Source organism: Plutella xylostella, chromosome 15, assembly GCF_932276165.1.
Source record: "Plutella xylostella chromosome 15, ilPluXylo3.1, whole genome shotgun sequence".
NCBI lineage: Eukaryota > Metazoa > Arthropoda > Insecta > Lepidoptera > Plutellidae > Plutella > Plutella xylostella.
This window is the reverse complement of record NC_063995.1, coordinates 7,021,716-7,044,858: the sequence shown is the minus strand read 5'-3', so window position 1 is coordinate 7,044,858 and position 23,143 is coordinate 7,021,716. Positions and strand designations below refer to the sequence as shown.

General features: G+C 42.1%; 2 protein-coding genes across 2 annotated transcripts; one reads left to right on the top strand and one right to left on the bottom strand.

The window, feature by feature from the left end:
* Positions 1-1,768: 1,768 nt before the first annotated feature.
* LOC105381146 (DNA replication licensing factor Mcm7) lies at positions 1,769-16,486 on the bottom strand. The gene is made up of 16 exons (XM_048625988.1): positions 16,348-16,486; positions 16,152-16,255; positions 15,828-15,968; positions 15,379-15,506; positions 15,148-15,239; positions 14,658-14,884; positions 14,177-14,359; positions 13,674-13,858; positions 13,188-13,356; positions 12,697-12,849; positions 12,198-12,364; positions 10,393-10,559; positions 9,336-9,447; positions 8,089-8,190; positions 2,819-2,939; positions 1,769-2,017 (listed from the first exon to the last, which is right to left on the bottom strand). The coding sequence occupies exons 1-16, from the start codon at positions 16,376-16,378 to the stop codon at positions 1,937-1,939; spliced, it is 2,163 nt and encodes a 720-aa protein (XP_048481945.1). The 5' UTR covers positions 16,379-16,486; the 3' UTR covers positions 1,769-1,936.
* Positions 16,487-16,627: 141 nt separating this feature from the next.
* On the top strand, positions 16,628-23,018 carry LOC105381147 (DNA polymerase alpha catalytic subunit). Its single transcript, XM_038108005.2, has 10 exons — positions 16,628-16,779; positions 16,864-17,061; positions 17,367-17,548; positions 17,670-17,909; positions 18,032-18,652; positions 18,850-19,041; positions 19,427-19,684; positions 19,906-20,035; positions 20,150-22,600; positions 22,700-23,018. Exons 1-10 carry the CDS (start codon positions 16,764-16,766, stop codon positions 22,924-22,926), a joined length of 4,515 nt encoding a protein of 1,504 aa, XP_037963933.2. The 5' UTR covers positions 16,628-16,763; the 3' UTR covers positions 22,927-23,018.
* The last annotated feature ends 125 nt before the right edge of the window (positions 23,019-23,143 follow it).

Sequence of the window (23,143 nt, the reverse complement as noted above, 5' to 3'; positions counted from 1 at the left end):
TATTTTTATTTTGCTTCATTCTTTTATTTTACTTACTGTCTGATGTTTATTATGATTTAAAACTGAAAATTTAAAATTTTCCTTAATAATATAAACTAGAACTATGTTTTATAACGAAAAACAACAAAAACGTAACATACTTAAAGTTTAAAAATGTTTAAAAAAAAATGGTAATTTTAACGCTTAGTAGGTAACTTGTTTCATTTACTTTCTGTGTTGCTTTTATTCGTATATACTACAATACTTTTATTAACCATCTTGAAAGATAAATTAAATCTATTAAAAAAACAAAAAAGGAATAATTAAGGTTCAACAGGATTTGAACCACCGTCTCGGTATTAGTCAGTCTTGTATCATACCAACTGAGCCATTCAGTCTGTTACAATGCCCGGCAAAATTTTGCTTCATATCACAAAAACAATGAATCTTTGTCGCTGGCACAACTACATGTTTACAATATCCGTGTGTTGGTGCCGACAACTAAATAATTACGTTGACGTCGACGTAGCCGACACACACACATACACTACGTTAGTGTGCCCTGCCAACCATTTGACGTTGCCGTGTGTACCTATGTACTTTCTAAATTTCATTAACTACAATCGGGTAATAGGTACCCAAAATGGAAATTCATAGCCTGTTTTTAACCCTTTACCCACCCTTGGAGGTGGAATCAAAATATGAAAAAAATGGGACCACATGGGATCTCAACCCAATACATAAAAAAAAAATATTTCAAAATCGGTCCATAAACGGCGAAGTAATCGGTGATCATACATAAATTCTTTATTGTTGCGGCTAAAACTTCGACGTTCTCCATCGTTGCTAGCTCAAAGACAACTGAACTCTGCACGAGAGTGTAAACACCCACTCGCGTCACACGCGAGTGGGTGTTTACAGTGACGAGGCGAGCGAGGAGGCGAGGGCCGAGGCGAGAGTGTAAATGGGGTATGACGATGACGCGCCTTGCCTGCGTCTGACGCACGGGATTTGTTTTACATTATACTATACGTATACGAGCTGCTACTCTATTCACAGCACAAAAGTTCACTCATTTTGGTATCGTTACAATCTAACAAGTTTTTCGACGTATTTTTATGACTATTCGATTCGATTTCGATTTGTAATTTAGTATTAGTGTTTTGTCTTCGCCGACCGACTATTTCTAACCGATTTTATATTTTCTTACCAACAAAAACCGAAGAAATCTCTTAGGAAATACATAACAATTGAGCAATTGCTACTGGAAACCCTAATTTCTTCGTGATTGTACGACACAAGCGGAGTGTTTGTGTTGACAAAACAAATAAATAGCAAAAACGAACCACGTGAAGGAGGAAATTGAGGCACTGATTGCGACGGATATTGAAATATTTGTAGAAATAAATGTAACATCGCGAGGTGCGCGACGCGTTTACAAATTAGATGAAGGTTCTCATTTCTAAAAGTATGTACGATGTACAAGCAAGTGAGATAAGTTGTCAGTCGCTGACGGCCTATTAGGGTGCTCCAGAAATATAATAATGTACGTACACTTGTCCAAAATTAATAATGCACATGCAGATCTTCACACCCGAATCATTAAATCGTAAGAGCCTTAAAAAAAACACTTGCATTTTGCACCTTGTTCAAAAGAAATAGGAGTCAATATCATGTGTCACATAATCGATCAACCATCATATTTTTTTGAACCTACCTTTCCTTTAGACTTTTTGACCATATAACGAGAAGTTAATAAGGGCTAATAGATCAATTTAAACAAAATAAATAATATCAAAATCAAAATTGTATTCGAATGCTTACATTACAAAAGTCATTATTAGGCAGATAACATAGAGATAACTTACAAATAACTTATTGATTAATTTCAGGCACACTGGTATTCTTACTTGGCATACAACATCCAACTGAGAAAGACTAACCTACTCGATACATTTCACATGAATGTAATTTTCGTCCTCACTTGGTTGACTTGCCAGACGTTCAGGTTTTCATACTCCTCGATACAAGCATCAACCTGCAACATAGTACCACGTGTTAGTTACATGCTAAGTGCCCATAAACCCGTGCAAGGATACATCAACACCATGTTAACACGATACTTTAAAGCCGTGTATTCATTTTAAATCGCTTGTTATGTAATAAATATTACCGCTTCTCTGTCAGTCGGAAACGGTTCGGTCGAGGCGCAGTCTAATAGATGTTACAACTATGTCGTAGATACTAACAAATCATTTGCTTTGTATAGAGACTGCATCCTTTACGACTCCATACAAACGCACGCTTGTTCATTCGCATTCAATCCTTTGAAACTCAACTCTGTACAATGGAATATTCTCGGGGACGTGTCCGCATTACTTACTTCGGTATTGAGAATATTGACATGTCATATTATACATTAGTCGTTGTATCTCTAGTGAACTGTTTAAATAATCTTTAACAGAAATATATGTAGCTATTTCCGGCTATATCAACGTTTATATAGTGTTATAATTATCATTTTTTTGTAGTAAATGAGTTGTGATTTAACATTTATATTGCACCTTGCGTCGTATCGTAGCAAACTGTCTTTTAGATACTTCGATAGCTATTTTTCATACCTGTATAATGAGTATTATTTAAAATGAGCTGTTAGTATTTAAACAAACGCAATATTTTTAAATTATTCCTTTTCTATCCAATATAATTTTACATTTTAAGTACGAAACTTTTCACCGGAAACATAACCTTTAACACTTCAAGTCTTGACAGGGGAATAACCAACTGCCAGTAAGATATGATATGCCGTTAACATGGGACTAAGACAGCAATGGCTCACCTGGTCAGGCTTGAAGCCCTTGTCGACGCAGCGCTCGATGACGTCGGCCACCTTCACGGTCTTGCTGCTGCCGGCCAGGTCGCGCACCACCGCGAAGATGCGGTCCGTCGCGCTGATGCCTCTGCGGGGGAAGTGTAAGGGTTAGTGTTGAAGTTCTAGGGGTTACCACGTGGAGTAGTGAAGGCCTCTGGAGATGAAAAGGGAGGCATTCCTCCGAAGTGCAAGCACGGGGTGCATTAAAGACGTGACAAAAGTTTGTATCGCGGTCACCCACATCGCGCAGCCGCATCAAGAGCAAGCGTCACGTATTAAATGTGACCCGTGCTAGCACTTCTGGTATAGGTACTAGATATCATGTAAGTACGATCTTAAGAAAACTCAGGACCCACGCACCTCCCAGGTGCCCTAAAATGTATTTATTGGTCAAGATAAACATGATAATGATGTGTGTGGAATCGGAACGCTTATATATATTATGTTTATAAAATATTGATATCTGTAGCATTAACTTTCACCTATGACTTACTATTTAGTTCAGGAAACATATAATCCAATTTGTGTTAAACTGATTGAGTTGTGTAAAAGCGGTTGTTTAAGAGTAGAGTATAGCACTTGCTCGTCCATACAAAAAGAGAAAACGTTTTACTACCCCTAAATATTATCCAATCTCCATGATTTTTTAATATGTTATTGACACAAGGAATAACTAGGTTTATAGGTTTTCCTTTTTTCAAAATTTTCTATAGATTCAAACTTATAGGCACCTCAAATAATGTTTTTTTTGTGATTGCGACTTTGTTGAATTAAGCCGTTTGTGGATCAATAACAACGTATTTTTTTAAAAAAAGCGAAACCTATAAACCTAGAATATATTAAGCTGAAGCGATTGACACCAAAATCAAAGAGATTGGTTGATATTTAGTTAGTGTAAAACGTTTTCTCCCAAAACCAGAATTTCATCAAGAAAAGTACCTATTGTCAGTCCCGAGCTGCAGTGCTCTCTATCGCACGATTGAGGGTCGGGGGGGGGAAGCAAAGCACACGTACGATAGGGATGTCCATAGTGAAGTCGATAGTAGAGATGGGATCCCACCTGCGTTATCGATATCTATAGATATACACAAGATGTCCCATGTTAAATTGCACATCCGAATCATAGTGACACAACTCGTCATTCTAAACATCTTTTGTTTTAAGACTTTTGATTGTTTGCGAATTTTATTTTTGCTTATTCATAGAAACTTTGTTGGCTATGAGATTTTTTACTATAGACAGTAGATTTTTTTTCACGAATTTACAAAAGTCGTAAAACAAAAGTTGTTTAGAATAACAAATTAAGTCACTATAATTTGGATGTGCACTTTAATTTGGGACACCCTGTATATAAAAAGATGTGAATAGGAAAAGTTTAAAGTACTAGTAGGTTTTCAAGCAAAAAAATGACTAGTGACTATATTATATTTAATCCTCACTCAACATGGATTAGGTTACTTAGGAAATTTCATTTACTTACCTTACATCTAAACTAACATATTTACTTACATAAAAATATAATACTTACTTACTATAAATTGACTTGAGGCCACAAAAGCGAATAATAAAATGTATTCTATGATATAATTACTTAGGTAAGTATACTAAGACATCATCAGCCAATAATCATCCACTGCTGGACATAGGCCTCTCCCAAGGAGTGCCACAACACTTGGTCCTCGGCCTTCCTCATCCAACCACTACCCGCTACCCGCCTAAGGTCGTCAGTCCAGCGAGCAGGAGGGCGTCCCACGCTGCGTTTGCCTGTTCGTGGTCTCCACTCGAGAACTCGTCTACCCCAACGGTTATCGGTTCTTCGGCAGATATGACCAGCCCACTGCCACTTCAGCTTGCATATTTTGACAACTATGTCGGTAACCTTAGTCCTCTGACGGAAAACCTCATTTCTGATACGATCCATCAGAGAAACCCCGAGCATAGCTCTCTCCATAGCACGCTGAGCGACTTTAAATCGGTGGACCAGTCCTACCGTCAGTGTCCACGTACGTCTCTGCACCATACGTCATCACTGGCAGGACGCACTGGTTGAAGACTTTTGTCTTCAGGCTCTGAGGAATGGCCGAGGAGAATATGTGACGAAGTTTCCCGAATGCAGCCCAACCCAGTTGGATGCGCCTTGCAGCCTCCTTGTCGAAGTTGCTTCTGCCTAGCCGAATAGTCTGCCCGAGGTAGACATATTCTTGCGCAACTTCGATTGTTGCCTCACCAACGGCGACCGGCTCCGGTTTGATGTGAGCATTGTACATGACTTTCGTCTTGTCCAAGTTCATACCGAGGCCTACACGTCGGGAAGCAGCATTTAGGCCACTTAGCATCCAGCTGAGTTCCTGCAGAGATTCTGCCATAATAACGATGTCGTCCGCGAAGCGGAGGTGTGACATGTACTCGCCATTTATACATTTGCCATGTCCTTTCCAGTCCAACGTCTTAAAGACATCTTCCAATGCATTGGTAAACAGTTTCGGAGATATCACATCCCCCTGTCTCACTCCACGTTGCAGTTGGATAGGTCTTGTCTTGTGGTCCTGTACTTGGACAGTCATAGTAGCGGCGTTGTACAGACATCTCAACACCTCGATATAGCGCCAATCGATTTGGCATCTCTGCAAGGATTCCAAAACTGCCCAGGTCTCGATGGAGTCGAAGGCTTTTTCATAGTCCACAAAGGCTGATTATACTCTTCGGTCTTCTGTATAATCTGCCTTACTGTGTGGATGTGGTCTATTGTACTAAAGCCTTTTCGAAACTGAAACTCGTCTAACTTTTGGGCAAGACGGTTCGTGATAACCCTTGAGAACAGCTTGTATACATGGCTTAAAAGCGAGATCGGTCTATAGTTCTTCAGAAGGGTTTTGTCACCCTTCTTAAAGAACAATACCACGACGCTCTCAGACCATGCCTCCGGTGTAATGCCATTGTGAAGAACCGAATTGAAGAGCCTCTGGAGCTGTTCGAGGATTGCAATACCTCCAGCTTTCAGAAGCTCTGTAGTAATTCCGTCTTCACCCGGAGCCTTGTTGTTTTTAAGCTGCTCAAGGGCTATCCTAATCTCGCCTATGTCGACGTCAGGGATGTCGTCAGTGTAGTGGCGTATTAGTGGCGCTCTGGAATCGGTGAGCTGAGCCACAGACTTCTGCGCGTGTGAAGCATAAAGTTGTCCGTAAAAACCTTCGATTTCGGCAAGAACCTCCGGCTTAGAGGCAACGATATTACCATCTGCAGACCTCAACTTCGTCAAGTGGCCTCTCCCAAGTTGCTGAACGAAGAGTTTTGACCCCCGATTTTGCTCAATTGCTGCTTCTATGGCGCGTGTGTTGGAGCGACGGAGATCTCTTCGTATCAGCTTCTTTATACGCTTGTTGAGTACCCGTAGTTCTGACGAAGTGTCTCATAAGCTCGAGTGTCTCGCTTGAAAGTTTAGACTCCTTGCTTTTGCTTCTCATGCTAAAAGAAATAAATACTAAGACAACTCAAGATTTATAAACAGCCCCGAAACTTTGTTAGTAGGTACTTACCTATAAACTTATATTTTTACCAAACTATCATAATGTTTTTTAGATTCACTGCATATATAGATGTAAATAACCTTACATACAAAATGATAGTCCAAGTACCGGCAAAAGGTCTATTTTCCAATAATCAAAAATCCATTTTATGTACTTACCTACTAACTCGTTACTAGGTAGGTAATTACCTACATAATAAAATACTTACTCACATGAAATTATCACTAATTACTTATACTTCTTTCTATTTATCTTCAATAATTTCAAGTTTCGCTCACAAGTCACAACTCACAAGCACAACACAGAAATAATACTTAATATGAAGGTAAGACGAAGACACTCCGTGTTTTTGGTCGCAATTTCTCGCCAACCGGCGCGAGGCGGCGCGGTGGCGGCGGTGGCGGCGCGGCAGCGTCCATCGATGTGTGCGTGACGCTACTTGCATGTGTGTGTGCGGTGCCCGGCGCGGGCGAGTGCACGAGCGACAGCAATACTTTTCCTAAATACCTATTTCGCTAGGATCGCGAAGCTATACTCTCCTCTTAACGGTTGGCTATTTGAGTTACGGTCAGGGTCGACCGCCGACGCCCCACTGTCTACGGCCTGACTCAGTGTACACGGCTGTAGTGAGACTACCGGCTAGATACATAAGCACTTACACTCATTACTAACTTACAGCAACTACAACATAAGCAAGTGCTCACACACACTCATTACCAACTACAGTTCGGTTCAAACACCTTGGTAGTTCGAATGCACTTTTGCACCTTGTCAAATTAACAAACAATCTTTTAAAGATCGACAGTTGGTTAGTTTGCCAAAGCTTGGACAAAGCACAAGAGTGTAATCGCAGCCAACTTCAGGATCTACCAAGTTGTTCGGACTACTGCTGAATATCCGAGGAGAACTTCTAACGAAAACTTGAAGTTATTATAAATAAGAATTCATGACAAAAAAAAGTTAAATCGGGGTTTTTGTATAACCAGACTACATATTTTTGTATAACTTTAACGATAGTAATGTTAGTATAACGAGCGTATATAAAGAAACTAAGAGCATGTTTTGATTAATCTGCTTATATGTGAATGTCGAGAGCTTTTGCATTAAATAGCATTTTATAAAGGATGGATATATGTATTCGTACGGGGATGTTACATTACAAATGAGCCACTGTATTCCAGGTACTCTACAGTTCCACCGCTTTTACCAATCCAGTGAATTTTTAATGCTTCGACACTATATCGATCACTGCGACCGGGCTTTGCTTGGAACTGGGAACTGGATATTTTCGGAAAACGATACTGAATGGATTGAATGTAGAATAGGATCGATGAGAAAAACTATCACTTGGTCTGTATTTATTTTTGAAAACGCTTTATTTGTGGGTTGCTGAGGGAACTTCAAGTAATATTATTTCACGGGATTTATGTAACAGTAGGTATTTTTTCAAGTTCTTTATAAAAGAAATATAAGTACATAATGGTACAGATTATTTTAAGCAATAAAGGCTCCTTTTTGTACTATTTTATTTATTATTCTATTCTATGCATGCATAATTAAGAAATGTTATAAATAAATGAAAAATAAACAATAAACAATTACTGTAGGTAACTCGGCGACCGGATAGCGCTTCTAGGGTCTATAATGTACCCTAAAAACCGCCCGGGCCCGAATGCTAGTAAATGATAATCTGGGGTTATTCTAACATACCTCTGCACGTTGGTGTCGTCGACGTGCGTGAGCGACTGCTTGGACATGTCCACCAGCCGGATCGCCTCCGACACGTCCTCCTTCTCCACCACGTCCGACAATCTGCACAGATAAATACAAAAAACATTAGTATCTATACTACACAGATAAATACAAAAAACATTAGCATATAAACATATTATTCTACAATCATCTTGCGCTGCATGACAATAGTCGGCACAAAAAGGGTGATGACGTATGACGGCAACTGTACTTATATAGGTCCGGCGCATCCTGGCCAGTCCTCACATTGGGATGACAAATCTTAGTCTGCCCCTAGTTTTTGTCACTGACCTGATTATATTCATCATCTTCAAGGCATCAAAAAGTGAACAGAATATATTATAGCAATTATTGCATGGCCATATTTTTCAAAATATTGGCACTTTTATGAGAAATTAACTCAAAATCATAGCAGCAACTAGTAAAAATCCATAATTATTGTTTGGTTTCTTGAAAAACCAATATTTTGTTTCAAAGATAAACGAATTCACGCGCTTGTGATCCACGGTCCATGTTTTCCACAAGTCACAATCTAATGCTAAATAAATAAAAAAAAATGAAGCGAGATGAGTTGAGATATTACTCAGTCATTGGACTTTGTTTAACAGCTGCTAATCCTATGTCCAAATCTATTTTTATGCAATCACACTTCACACTACTTCACACACTATATCAAATTAGCCTCCATTATGTGTGAAAATCGCATGTAAATAATACTTTATGTAAATTGCATGGCTTGTAGATTGTAGATGATCGAAAGATGGACGGAATGATATGCAGATCACAGTAGTGTGAGAATGGTGGAAATAGTTCAACCACTGTTTGTTTGATATTGCGTATTGAAATTGAAATGGGTGTGTTTTGGGATTGGGTCCTCATTAAAGTTGTAAAAGGTAATCTAAATCTAATATTTATGAAAAATGCCTAGCAAGCACAGTACAGAGATAATGACATAACGTGCAGTTACATACATTTATCTTCTAGGATCTAGTGTCCAGAAGGGCTAGCACGGGGCGCAATTAAGACGTGACAAAAATTTGACATCGCGCTCACTCACATCGCGCAGCCTCAAGAGCGAGCGCGACGGATAACTTTTGCCACGTCTTAAATGCACCCCGTGGTAGCTATTATGCAAGACAGGCCGACAGTAACGTTACACAATAGCAGACTATGTTAGGGCATAATGAGTGTTGTTCCTTAGTTACCTGAGTCTAGCGAGCGCGGTGGACAGGCGCAGGATGGCGAGCAGGTTCCTGGCCGAGGTGAACGTGACGTCGCGCGCGTTGCGGGCCTCGCGACGTAGCTCCACGTATGATGCTGTAACAAGGCACCGTAACTTAGTAATACTCCTTTGGACTTATTTGTAAGGGTAGTATGAGATCAATATTTACTATCAAGTAACTGTTGACACTGTTCTTCTACATTCGCTAGCCAGCTTTCGCCGATCGTTGATCAACGAGCAACGAGCTGAAGATCAGAAGGGCTTCAAATACGCTCCATACTCTAGTCTAGATAAACGAATGATTAGGGAACAATCGGAGCGTGTCAATGCCGCAATAGAATTAGACCAATTGCGACAGAGCGGCGCTCAGTTCACAGACGAACCTCCAAGGCGACCTAATATTATTATAATTAGCTCAATTAGGATATTATGTACCTATTATCTTCTATGCCAATGCGCGGTCAAATACCATGCATGTGCTTTATGTCCTGTAGGTACATGACTACTCACAGACGATGTAGTCGGCGAGCGCGCGCGGCACGGCCGGCTGCTTGCGCTTGGTGAGCGCGATGTAGCGGCGCACGAGGCGCATGGGCAGCGCCGCCACCGCCGTCGGCGGCTGCGACGAGTGCTATAGCGTAAGTATAAGGCCACTGTTTCTATTCTTAGCAAATAGCAGGCCACTGCTGGATACAGGCCTCTGCAAGGGAACGTTACAGGTGACCAGAAGCTCTTTCCTTCTAATATTTTCTAACCAGCTTCCACAGATTGCTGCCCAACGAGGTAAATTGAGTCACTCTCTATTCTAGATGAACGAATGATTAAAGAGCAATCATAGCGCTTCAATATACCAATATCAACCGAGCGGCATAGCGCGCACCAATGACGTCGCTCAGTTTTAACGCTCGGCTCTGCATCTCCATGGACACCTTCGTCTTCTAGCCAATGCGTTGTCAAATACCCTCTACCTATGTCCTTGGCCACCTACATTATTCTTCTAGCCAAACCGTGTTGAAATACCCTGTATGTCCAGTACTCACACACGATGTAGTCTGCGAGCGCGCGCGGCACGGCCGGCTGCTTGCGCTTGGTGAGCGCGATGTAGCGGCGCACGAGGCGCATGGGCAGCGCCGCCACCGCCGTCGGCGGCTGCGACGAGTGCTGGTGCACGTACGCTATGTGCTTGGCTAGCTCGAGGTCTTTCTCGCTGTTGGGGGAGGAGGTTAGGTGAGTAAGATGTTGGAATAATTTGGATAAATGTAAAAAACGCAGTCACCCTGGGTGCTGGTCTAAGCCCTTGGGAGTCTTCTTCGTTACTGTCTACCACTACTCATCTAACAGCAAGTCGTAATCGTAATGGAACTAGCCGACTTTTTATAAAACGGATGATAGCAACAAGAATTCAAACCCTATATGTCTGGGTAGAACATAAATAATTAAGAATTTGTGGGATTGTCCAGAGTCAGACGTCCTATACCATTTTCCAGAACCAATGATATGGGTGACACTTTAAAATTTTCCATTTAACGCATGAATACTATTGCGAAATCTGTCATTTTATTGACAACGACCACAGATAATATATATTTCTTGAGTACACACTTTGGTAAAATGGAACGTACTAGAGACGGGACACATCAAAGTCGACGTTCTGAAATCGATAAAATATTAGAATTTTTTACATTGTATTATATGTAGTAAGTAAGTTACTTTCTCATCAACTGCTTTAAAACAAACTATGATGTTTTTAATCAGAGTGCATATCTCTCTCATGCTGCCTCTCAGAATAATAACAATTTTAATATATTTTATTAATAATCTACCTTCATGTAGTTCATCGATATCTTTCGTATAATTTGAGTAAAGTTTAATTTATGGTTTTATTATCCTATTGTTGTTTGGAAAATTTCGGTCTGTTTTTTGTCATTTTGTTTGTAATTTTTGTCAAAGTGCCGAGAAAGGCTGTTTTAAACTCGGAATGTCGTGAGTTTGTTATTCATTTGAGTTTGGTTGATAGATCAAAAAGAATTATATTACAGGACTGTGACCATTTGGCTCGGATAGATTGTTTGCAAGATGAACTGATTATCAATGTCGGTGTTTAATCTGACACATACAAATTGACCCGTACAAATGTCGATAGGTACAAGTCGATAGAATTTTACTCTCGGACATCTCTAAAACTGCCAAACTCAAAAAGTCATTAAAACGTCCCCCATATCATTGGTTCTGGAAAATGGTATAGGTTTTAATCCCAACACAATAGCGAAATCCCTCTAGCCTAAAAAGAGACTCGTGTGTTGTAGTCGACTGATACAACCCTATACCTCATTCGGGGAAACGACGTAGCAAAGCGCCCTCTTTGTCCCACATTTCCATACAAAAGACAAAGACGACAAATGAGTTAGCCACGCCCATTTGGCCACGTGATTACCTAAAATTGTAAAGCCGTGTCTACACTTCTGAATTAAAGTATGGAGTAGGAAATAAAATTGTTTAAGTATGTTCATAATAATATTTTTTATTAATCTCTTTCTGACGACTCATCACTCCTATCATTTACATTTATAATAAATAATTCATTAAAATTTTCAAAGTTGTGGTCCATTTTTGACGAGGGTGAGAGCGAGAGGATACACGGGAGACGTCCGAACGGTACAGAGAGCAACGACAGACTAATTATGACCTACAGTGTAAACGCGCCTTAGCGTCTTATCTATGACCAATCATATGCTTTCTTATATACTTAGTACTACGTCGTTTCCCCGAATGAGGTATAGTGTGTATACTAGATACCTACTACTAATATGTACTACTAGCGGTAGGTATGAGGTATGTGTGTTACCGGTTAGGCTTGTCCTGTATGAGCCACAGCAGGTCAAACCGACTGAGCAGGGCAGCCGGCAGCTGTATGTTCTGCTCGATGGTCCGCTTGGGGTTGTAGCGGCCGTACGCGGGGTTGGCCGCCGCCAGGATCGACACGCGCGCGTTCAGGCACGTCATTATACCCGCCTGGAAGAGTCAAAGTATTAGTAGAGTAGTAGCCATACTAAGCACAATTTTAAAGTTTTTAATCGCAAAAGCTTTGAAGAATGAAAAATTGGTATGCAATAACAATCTGTATTAACACTTGGCTACTTTTCATCACGGTATTCCTACGTAGAAACTTTTTAACGCGATACGATGCGATATGGATGAATAACATTGCTTTGGATAAATGTGAAAAACAAATGCAGAATTCGTGGCCATGTATTCCCGAACAATAAACGATTTTTTTACCGGACGTGTCTTTTCACCATAGTGGCACTCCCAATTTACTCAAGTTTTCCAAAATCACACTTTACCTTAGCAATACTGATGGTCTGCTGCTCCATGACCTCGTGTATGGCGGTGCGGTCGGCCTCCGCCATCTTGTCGAACTCGTCGATGCAGCACACGCCCTGGTCCGCCAGCACCAGCGCGCCGCCCTCCAGCATCATCTCGCCAGTGAACGGGTCCTGGGGGGGTGGAAGGTTTTTCTTAAAGAAAGGTATTTGTTAAAGAAAGGTGTTTGTTAAAGAAAGGTGTTTGTTAGGGAGTAGGAATAGGCTTTCTTCATGCATAGCATACACCTAGAAAGGAAGGATAGCATTGTAAGACCCGTATTTTTATTTTATAGTCAAGGAATTATGCCTGCCTATAGTAAAAATGGCTCTTTTAAAGGTTACTCTTGCTTGACAATCTTTCTGAGGGCAATCGTGACACCACGGTGACAAGTGACGCTCCAAGGGCTACTAAAAACGAGACGATTATTCCCCTATGATGAAGACACTACTTCTATAATTCAAATTCGCACCTTCATAACGGCGGCGGTGAGTCCAACCCCTGAAGACCCGCGGCCGGTGGTGTACTGCGAGCGCGGAGCCAGGCGATCGATGTAGCCCAGCAGCTGCGACTTGGCCACTCCCGGGTCCCCCATCAGGCAGATGTTGATGTTGCCGCGGATCTTCATGCCGTTTGGTCGTCTGTGGGTAAGATGAAGGTTAATAGTGGGAAGAGTTAGATGGAGGAGTTTTGGCAGTAGTTTTAAATATATTTTTTACGCATACGCATCTTCAGTATTCAAATGAGCTGATGGATCACTTGGGCAGCCATTTTAACGTGGTTTCAATTTCAATAGAGCGGCATTGTAGCGCTAGTAAGACGCTTTGCGTGTTATGAGTCGACATCTAATCGATACCGAAGACAATGTTGAAATACTTACACATACGCAGGATTAGGCTTAATTCTGCTTTATGGACTTGGTTGCTTTGAAATTAACAATAAAAACAAATGAACGTACTTGTCAACACCTCCAACCAGCAGCAGCAGTAGAGCCTTCTTGACGTCCTCATGTCCGTAGATCTCGGGTGCGAGGCTGCGAGCCATGCGCGAGTAGAGGTCCTCATCTGCTAGCTCTGACAGCTCCTCCTCTGTGAGCGCCTCGGCTAGCTCGCCCTCCTCTGATTGGTTGATGCAGTGCACGCTCTGTGGGGGGAGGGGGGATTAGGGTTGTTAGGCGGAAAGAGGAGGGTAGCTGGTATTTTTGCCCCTGTAGTTTTTTATACTGACTGATGACGTAAATATTACCAATTCATCAGGGGTACTTTTAGAGTGCGGCGTAAAATGGGTCTACCGTCGCACTTCGCATTGCAACAAATGGATTTTTATACTTAAACACGTGGCCCATCTACTTGTTCTTTAAGATAGAAATAGAGAGTAACATAGGCTTCTTGTTTTACCGTATCTTACAGGAAACGGTTGTTACTAGGCAATAGCTAATTATAATAAATATCCGCAACTCACATGAGCCTCCAAATACGTGTCCGACAGTAGCCCAGCCATCATCTGCTTGAACCCGGCGCTGAGTAGTGGCAGGAAGATCCCGCTGACGGCCACGTGGTCGCCGGGCTGCGCGCGCCGCGTGATCTCACCGCGACAGTACACGGAGAGTTGACGTGGGATGTGCCCCACGGGGACTTGGTCTGACTATAGGGGAGATGAAAGCGTTAGTGTGGGGAAGGGATATAATATTATGTACATGAAAATAGTCACAAATAGCATGTCATAGCAAACAACATCATCTGTTCTTGATGCCTCAGTTGGCTTGCCACTCCAGTTGATTGCAATTCAAATTTCAGTTTACAAGTTTTCAGTGAAGATAAACTTGATTCATTTTATAAATATTCTCTAATTTTCGAATAAAAAGGCCACCTACAAATTCTATACATAATGTAATCGATTCTACATATAGACTCAAAACACAAGCAGCAACACTACAACTTACATGCTCCTGAATCTTAAGCTCCTGGAACTTCTGGAACCGGGACCCCCGGGTCTGCAGATGCAGCTGTCCGGACGCCTTGTTGAGGCGGCAGTCGTCGGCCGTGCAGACCGCCGGGGGCGTGAACTGCAGGCCGCGCACCGGCTGGTAGGTCTCCGCGCCGCACGCGCTGCATGAGTAGGTGGCCACCACCATGAGGGGCTTGACGTCTGTGCAGCGGGTTACTATGCCTGGGGGGAAAATGGGTTTTAGGTTGTGGAGTGGTAAGGAATATGTTATGAGTTAGGGAGACAGTCTGAGAGGGTGTAGTTTGGAAATGGATGGAGTGTTTTTATAGCTGGTTAGAGTTGTTCATTCTTAAATACATTATGCTCTCAACTGTAATCCCCAAAAGGTTATTGATAAAGGGAAGAGATTCTCAAGCATTCTGTGAGTGTATGAGTGTATGAGTCTTATGTTAGTCGAACATGTAGGAATATCAACTGTTTCTTACCTCTCACTGTGACCAGCTTGCCGATGTGTTCAGCCTTCACCTCTCTGATTGGCACTGACTTTGATGAGGACAGGTCTTTGAAGTACACTTCACTGGAAATGGAAAATCACATTGTTATAGTATGCTTATTTTAAAAGAAAATAGTTTCAAGAATAACTCCAAAAACACATAAAAAATTAAATTTGAAAGGAATGCAAGATATATATTTACCCAACAAGGTTGAATACTTACAATCTCCTGATAAGTTCTGGTGGGTATCTGTTGCGGGGGTCCCTCATCTCCCCGGGGATGCGGTGGTTCCGCGCCTCCAGCATGATGCGGTGCTCAATGTACACATCCAGGGAATCTTTGGCAACCACCTATAAAACATTCATTTACATCTAAATCTTGTAAGAAGTTGCATGGATGTAATTATTAAGTAAAGGAACTTACTTAATACATATACTGCATACCTACACAAGGTGGGAGACAAAAAGAAAAATAAATGTGTTAGATGATCAAATGAAATCCACAAAAATAATTTCTTTAGCTATTGTTCCTGTATTATTTTCTTGGGAATGTCAAGTTATGAAGTAACAATAGTAGTCTGAAATTTGACTAGATAGTCTATAAACGGAATTATTATTTATTACCCTTTATCTCTATCTTTGACCAACAGCTAGACAAAATACAAATCTTACCTCCCGGTGCTTGTACTCGGGCAGCATGTCGTACACGACGTCGGAGACCATGTTGGTGTAGCGGCGCGTGTTGCGCAGCACCGCCTCGGCTAATTCCTCGTTCGCTTCGTGCAGGTCGTCCAGCTCTACTAGGAATGCGGTCTGGTGGAAGGAGCATGTTAATATAGATTTACTTCACCAAAGTTGAGTTTGTACTTATATAAAATGAAGTAGTCAAGTCATTATATTTTGGAACTTAACGTAGCTATATGTAAGGTAGTCTATAAATAATGTTAACTTTACCATAGAAACGTTTAACCTCAAACTAAAGTTTGTAAATATTACCTGTTCCCGGTGCGCCACGCGGGTGAGCTGGTCGGCATACTTGAACACCTTGTGCCCCTCGTCATCAGTCTGGCAGAAATCCACGAAGAAGTTCTTCAAAGCTTCTGCGTAATTGAAAACAATGCCTAGGTTAGCCAGGAGCAAAGTACAGTTGTTACGCCAAATTGTAATCATAAATAAGGACATATAGCTATACCTTTGTCCGCGGCATAATCACGCATCGCCATTTTCACAGAATTTATGTTCTAAAATTAGTAATTATCAACAAAAAATATAAAATGGAAATGCCGTGAACAGCGGCTGGCTTTGTTTGTTTGACAATTTTGACAGTTATAAAATTGGCGCCAAACAATTGAATGAACGAAACCACCACGTTATGTGAATGAGAACGATTATAAGGATCCGTTCGTTTGAACATCAACACTGCATCCATAGCTACATGAACTCACTCAAGATTTCGCGCGTTTTGAAATGTCAAATGAAACTTCAAATCAAATTCAAAGACATTTCGTGCAGTTTGTTGTGGTGAATTTATTTCCTAGTTATTTTGCCAAATACTCTTTATAACGTGAATTTATTTCGATGATATAGCTTTCTACACTTTTTATTAACATGGAGGAATCAATAGGTAAGTTTTATACTACGATTTTACAACCAGAACACATCCATAAGTGTTCCGTTCATGTGACCTAAACAAACCCTAATTTTTCAGCCACCCAGCGTGGCAAGAGGCAGAAGGTGGACAAGCACGGGCGCCTGTCCGCCTTCGAGAAGCTGAAGCAGCTGAAGGGGACCAAGAACAAGTATGCGGTGGACGAGATGGAGAACGTGTACGACACGGTGGACGAGACAGAATACTCGGAGCGCGTGCTGCGGCGGCAGGACGACGACTGGATCGAGGATGACGGAGGTACGCTCTAGACACAGTTGGAGGTGGTATAAATGTGTTGTGGGAAAGATAGTTATGGTGTGAAAGAAGTTTATACACATTTTGCACACTACTAATCTTCTTTTCTTGGCCTTTTATCCTTGTGTATACTGTATGTGTTTAAATAATGGACAAGGCTGTTCTATTTTGGGACCTTTTGACAATATACTTATAGGAATAATTGGACTTTCATGAGTTACTGCACAAGTCTTACAAGCTAATTGTGATACAATTACATTATGAAACTTTAACCTAATGTTTTCTTTAACAATGTTTTTCTATCTCAGGTGGTGGTGGCTATGTTGAGGATGGCCGTGAGATCTTTGATGATGATGAGATTGAAGACAGCTATGTGGTGTCCAAGGAATCAGGCCGAGGACAGAAAAGAAAAGCAAGATTAGCGGCCCAGCCATCTGGCAAAGGAAACATTAGAAACCTCCTGGGAGCTATGCCTAGTAAAAAGAAAGAGGTAGGCTATCCACATTTATAATCTTTCACAATTTATCCATGAAAGTTGTTACCAATATTACTTATTCTAACTGAATCTTAATTAATCTGATACTTATTTAATTCATCTTATAACTTTTCAGGAGACCAAAATATCAGATGATAATATTCTATCAGATATTATATCTGATCTAGACAGCAGTGCAGCCTCAACAGCTGTGAAGCCAAAGCCCCTAACCGTAACTAAAGCCAATGTTGTGGAATCTAACAAGAGGGATGCACAGAATTACTTCAAGAATTTATCAGCAAATGTGAAGAAAACCACTACTACTGCAGCTAGTTTCATCAAAGAAAATACACTAGTTGTCAAAGAGGAGAAAAAGGTATTAATAAAATTAAGTAGGTATTTTGTAATATATACAGCTATGTATAAAAGAAAGACTTTAAAAATTATTATTTTGTGTTATTGCAATGAAACTTCAAAATTTGCTCAACTTTGTCCTAGATACAAGAAAAGCCAAAAGAAAATGGAGTAAGTAAACCCATACCAGAACAAAAACAAATAGAAAAGCCCCCAACCAAGAAAACCGAGTGGAAAATAGACAAAGAAATCAAACAAGAACTAGAGGATTCAGCCACACAGAACATTGAAGAGTTTCAAACACAGGACATTGACTTTGATGATGACTTCAGCAATGATGCTGTGGCTGCAATCAAGACACCAGTCAAAGCCGAACCCTCCATCCCAAGCTCTTCAAACACCATCACAGATGTTGCAGAGGAATTTCTGAATGATGAATTTGACATATTCAGTACAAAGAAACAGTCACCAAAAGAGCTGAAACCCCTTTCCAGCAACTGGTCTGATCAAATGGGCGACAACCAGGTGGCTGCCTCGGTGCAGGTGGACAGCACGCAGCTGCCGCTACAGACCGATGAGAATGGAGAGAAGGTGCTCAAGTTCTACTGGCTGGACGCATGGGAGGACAAGTTTGTGAAGCCGGGGGTGGTTTACTTGTTTGGGAAGGTGTACGCTAATCCTTCCAATAAGAAGGCAGGGTGTGTGTCCTGCTGTCTGGTTGTGAAAAATGTTAATAGGAAGCTGTACTTGCTGCCTAGAGAATATGTAAGTATGAGATTTTGTATTTAGGTATCGCTACAGTTCTTAAATTTTTGGTAGTTATTGCCTAACTGATGGAGCTGCTACTACCAAGAGGTGACCTATGGGGTCATTCCGTACAACACTCTTCTAAAAAAGAATAAAAATGTTTCATCTAGGAAAAAAATTTGTGTTAAAATGAAATGAATAACTCGTGTGTACAGAAACTGGATGCAGTAACCCTGGAGGCGACGGACGAGGAGGTGTCGATGATGGACGTGTACGAGGAGTTCAACAGCTCCGTGGCCGCCGAGCTGGGCCTCAAGGAGTTCAAGTCGCGGAAGGTGACTCGCAGCTACGCGTTCAACCTGCCTGATATACCCGCCATGTCGGATTATTTGGAGGTTAAATATGCGGTGAGAAACTGTTTTTGGAGCTATATTACTTTTTACATTACATACAAAGTACCTATATTTATACAAAAGGCTACGATACATAAGTACATAATTACATAAATGTAAAGCTATGTTACTTTGTACATTCTACTTTGATATAATTCAAATGTAAAAGGCTATACCTATAAACACATGTACAGCCTTGCAGCTCATTTACTGATAAATTCAGTCCAGTAAGATAATTATGTTTGTGCCATCTTAAAACAATGACTTCATCATCATAATCAGCCCGTAATCGTCCACTGCTAGACATAGCTGGTATCTGTATCTCCCAATGACTTGTTACTTCAGAAAACCCTTCTCCGATTCAGTATTCTCCCTTCAGATAACATACCCTTTATTACAGGCAACATTCCCCCCGCCTCCAACCAACAAGAAATACCGTACATTCTCACACGTGTTCGGAGCCAACGCGTCTTCCCTCGAAACCTTCCTCCTAGAGCGTAAGATTAAGGGTCCGTGCTGGCTCGAGGTGCGGGCTCCGGAGAACGTGCAGGCCAAGGTGTCCTGGTGCAAGATGGAAGCGGCGTCAGACAAGATGGAGAATATCAGTGTGATTAGAAGCGGCGCGGACTTGGAGCCGCCGCCGGTCGTTATGGCTACTGTAAGTGGTTCTCTCTTTTATTGCTGTTATTTATTAGTCTTCTACTGTACCTGAGCTTAAAGAAATTAATCTCACACAGGGGAAATATCTCAACACACGATAAAATATATCTTGTGCGTTACTTACACTATCACATAATATACCAGTAATAAAGCTATGATTCCAGAGTTATACTTATGGCTCAGCGGACAACGCGGATTGACCTTTAATTTATATTACAGATAAATATGAGGACTACAATGGACCCAAAAACTAAGAAGACTAAAATATTGATGCTCAGCTGTTTAGTCCACAATAACTTCCCGATACACAAGCCGCCGCCGAACCCGCCGTTCCAGCAACATTTTTGTGGTAAACATATTCACCATTTTACATACTTTTACCCGTTTATATATTTATGTTTTTAGCATTTCATGTAGGTACAGCTAACTATCTTGAAATTCAACACCACCTCTTAACTTTCAGTAATGACAAAATGCAACGAAATCTGGCCTCTGGACCTCAAGCAAGCCCTACCCCAGTTCAAAGCTACCAAACTGACCAAATGCGACTCTGAACGGGAGCTGCTCAACTACTTCATGGTGCAGTTCTGGAAGCTGGACGCGGACCTGGTGGTGGGCCACGACCTGCAGGGATTCCAGCAAGACCTACTTATTGGGAATATTCTGGACCTGCGTATACCGAACTGGTCGCGCCTCGGCCGCCTCAAGCGCTCGGTGGCGCCGCCGCGGAAGTATGCGGCTAAAGACGCATTCCTCGGACGCCTGGTATGTGACATCAAGCTGTCAGCCATGGAGTTAATCCGCGCGCGCAGTTTCGACCTCGACACGCTCTGCGTCAACGTGCTCAAGATGAAGGAGGGCGAGCGAACAGACATCGGCATTGAAGACCTCCCTAGATACTATGAGAACAGCAGGGACTTATTGCAACTGGTGTCCCTGAGCATGCAAGATACGTCGTATATTCTGAAGATAATGTGCGAATTGAGCGTCATACCGCTCGCGCTTCAGATTACTCAGATCGCTGGCAACGTGATGTCGAGGACGCTGATGGGCGGCAGGTCGGAAAGAAATGAGTTTTTGCTTCTCCACGCGTTCACAGAGAAAGATTACATCGTACCAGACAAGGTGTATGGCAAGAAAGCAGCTGCCGAGGAAGATAATGACGATGAAGAGAACCCTGGCGGAAATGTCTCCAAGAAACAAGCTGCTAAAAAGAAAGCTGCCTATTCCGGAGGTCTAGTCTTAGATCCAAAGAAAGGGTTTTACGACAAACTTATCTTACTCATGGACTTCAACTCCCTGTACCCGAGTATTATCCAAGAATACAATATCTGCTTCACAACAATCAAACGAAAGAGCACATCGGCCTCAGACGACGATATTTCCAACCTAGTTCTGCCGACGTCTAACGTTGAGTTCGGAGTTCTGCCGACACAGATCAGGAAGCTCGTGGAGAGTCGACGAGAGGTGAAGAAGTTAATGAAGACTCCCGACCTGGCTCCGGAGCAGTACATGCAGTACAACATCCGGCAGATGGCGCTCAAGCTCACCGCCAACTCGATGTACGGCTGCCTCGGCTTCACGCACTCGCGTTTCTACGCCAAGCCGCTCGCCGCGCTCGTCACCATGAAAGGCCGAGAAATCCTCATGGACACCAAGGAAATCGTGCACAAGTCCAACTACGAGGTCGTCTATGGAGACACGGACAGTCTCATGATCAACACCAACTGCCTCGACTACGACTCCGTGTTCAAGATCGGCAACGACCTCAAGAGAGAGATCAACAAGAAGTATCGCCAGATTGAGCTGGACATCGATGGAGTGTTCAGATATCTCTTGCTGCTAAAGAAAAAGAAGTATGCGGCTGTTCTTATAAGTAAGAATAAGAGTGGAGACTTTGTGTTCACGCAGGAGCACAAGGGGCTGGACATCGTGCGGCGCGACTGGTCGCAGCTGGCGGCCGAGGCGGGCAAGTTCATCCTCACGCAGATACTGTCAGAACAGACCCCCGACGAGCGGCTCGAGAGCATCCAGGCTCATCTGAACAAACTGAAGGACGACTTGGTTAACAACAAAATGCCGTTATCAGTGTTGACTATAACCAAACAACTTACAAAGAATCCGAATGAGTATGCGGATAAGAACTTGCAGCCGCACGTCCAAGTCGCCCTGAGGCTGAACAGCAAAAACAGCAGAAGATTCAAGAAGGGAGACATCGTGCCCTACATCATCTGTGAAGACGGCACCGCCAACACGGCCACGCAGAGAGCTTACCACTTGGAGGAGTTGAAAAATTCAGAAAACCTAAAAGTCGATTACAAATACTACTTAGCCCATCAATTACATCCCGTGATCTCGAGGATATGCGAGCCGATAGAGGGCATGGACCCGGCGCGCGTCGCCGACTGCCTCGGGCTGGACCCGTCCGGGTACAAACAAATCACCAGGAAAGACAACACCAACACGGAGACATACGAGGTTGAAAACGAGCAGGAGAAATACAGATATTGCAAAGAATTCGTGTTCGTCTGTGTCAACGACAACTGCAAAACCGAGAACCGTGTGAGAGAGACGTTTATAAAACAAGAGAGCAAAGAAATTGTGACATTCCTGGAGAAGTGCCAGAACAAGGCGTGCTGCATCCGCCCGCTGGACTACTTCGCGTGCGTTCAGAACCAGCTGTCGCTGCAGGTGCGGCAGTTCCACGCGCAGTACTACGCGGGCTGGGTGTCGTGCGAGGACCCGGCCTGCGGGCACCGCACGGCGCGCCTGCCGCAGACCTTCGCCGGCGGCCACCCGCTGTGCCGCCAGTGCGAGAAGGGAGTCATGTTCAGAGACTACACGGAGAAAGACCTGTACTACCAGCTCAATTTCTTCTTGTTCCTGTTCGATCTTCAAAAGCAAAATACTACGAGTAAGTTGTTATCTTCTTATGTGCTTTAACATTTAACAATCCTTTTATTTATCAACTTACTCATAAAATGTGTGCTAATACATTTTTATTATATTTCAGAAGCAAAACTTCATCCGCAAATTGTGTCTGCGTTTCAAGTTCTAAAGGAGATGATCGAAGACTGGCTGGCGCACTCCGCCTACTCCATCATCAGCCTCTCCAAGTTGTTCAGATTCTTCGCCATCGAATCCAAAAATGGAGATAAAGTCAAGACTGAACTGCCCGAAATAGATATATTACCAGAGACTGAATATACTGATGCGCTAATGGAAATGGGAACATATTAGAAAATTTAGTTATTTTAGGTATTGTAATCATGTAAAGCTAAGATTTGTAAATAGTAAGTTAAGATTATTTGAAATAAACAACTTTGGTTATACTTCAAACGTTTATTTCATATCTTAGGATACAATCTAATTTATAAGTCCGCATTGAACGGTCACGTATTTAAAATGACAGGAAAAATTATTTTATGATGATAAAACATCCCTGAGTAAAAACATA

Bases quoted from the DNA above. Each gene is read 5' to 3' on its own strand.
- LOC105381146 (XM_048625988.1), bottom strand. From the start codon at position 16,378: ATGGCGATGCGTGATTATGCCGCGGACAAAG. The intron at 15,507-15,827 runs GTAAGATTTGTA...AATGTTTTATAG, and splicing joins CCGAGTACAAGCACCGGGAG to GTGGTTGCCAAAGATTCCCT. The intron at 13,859-14,176 runs GTGAGTTGCGGA...CTCCCCCCACAG, and splicing joins ACACGTATTTGGAGGCTCAT to AGCGTGCACTGCATCAACCA.
- LOC105381147 (XM_038108005.2), top strand. The intron at 17,910-18,031 runs GTATTAATAAAA...ACTTTGTCCTAG, and splicing joins TTGTCAAAGAGGAGAAAAAG to ATACAAGAAAAGCCAAAAGA. The intron at 18,653-18,849 runs GTAAGTATGAGA...TCGTGTGTACAG, and splicing joins ACTTGCTGCCTAGAGAATAT to AAACTGGATGCAGTAACCCT.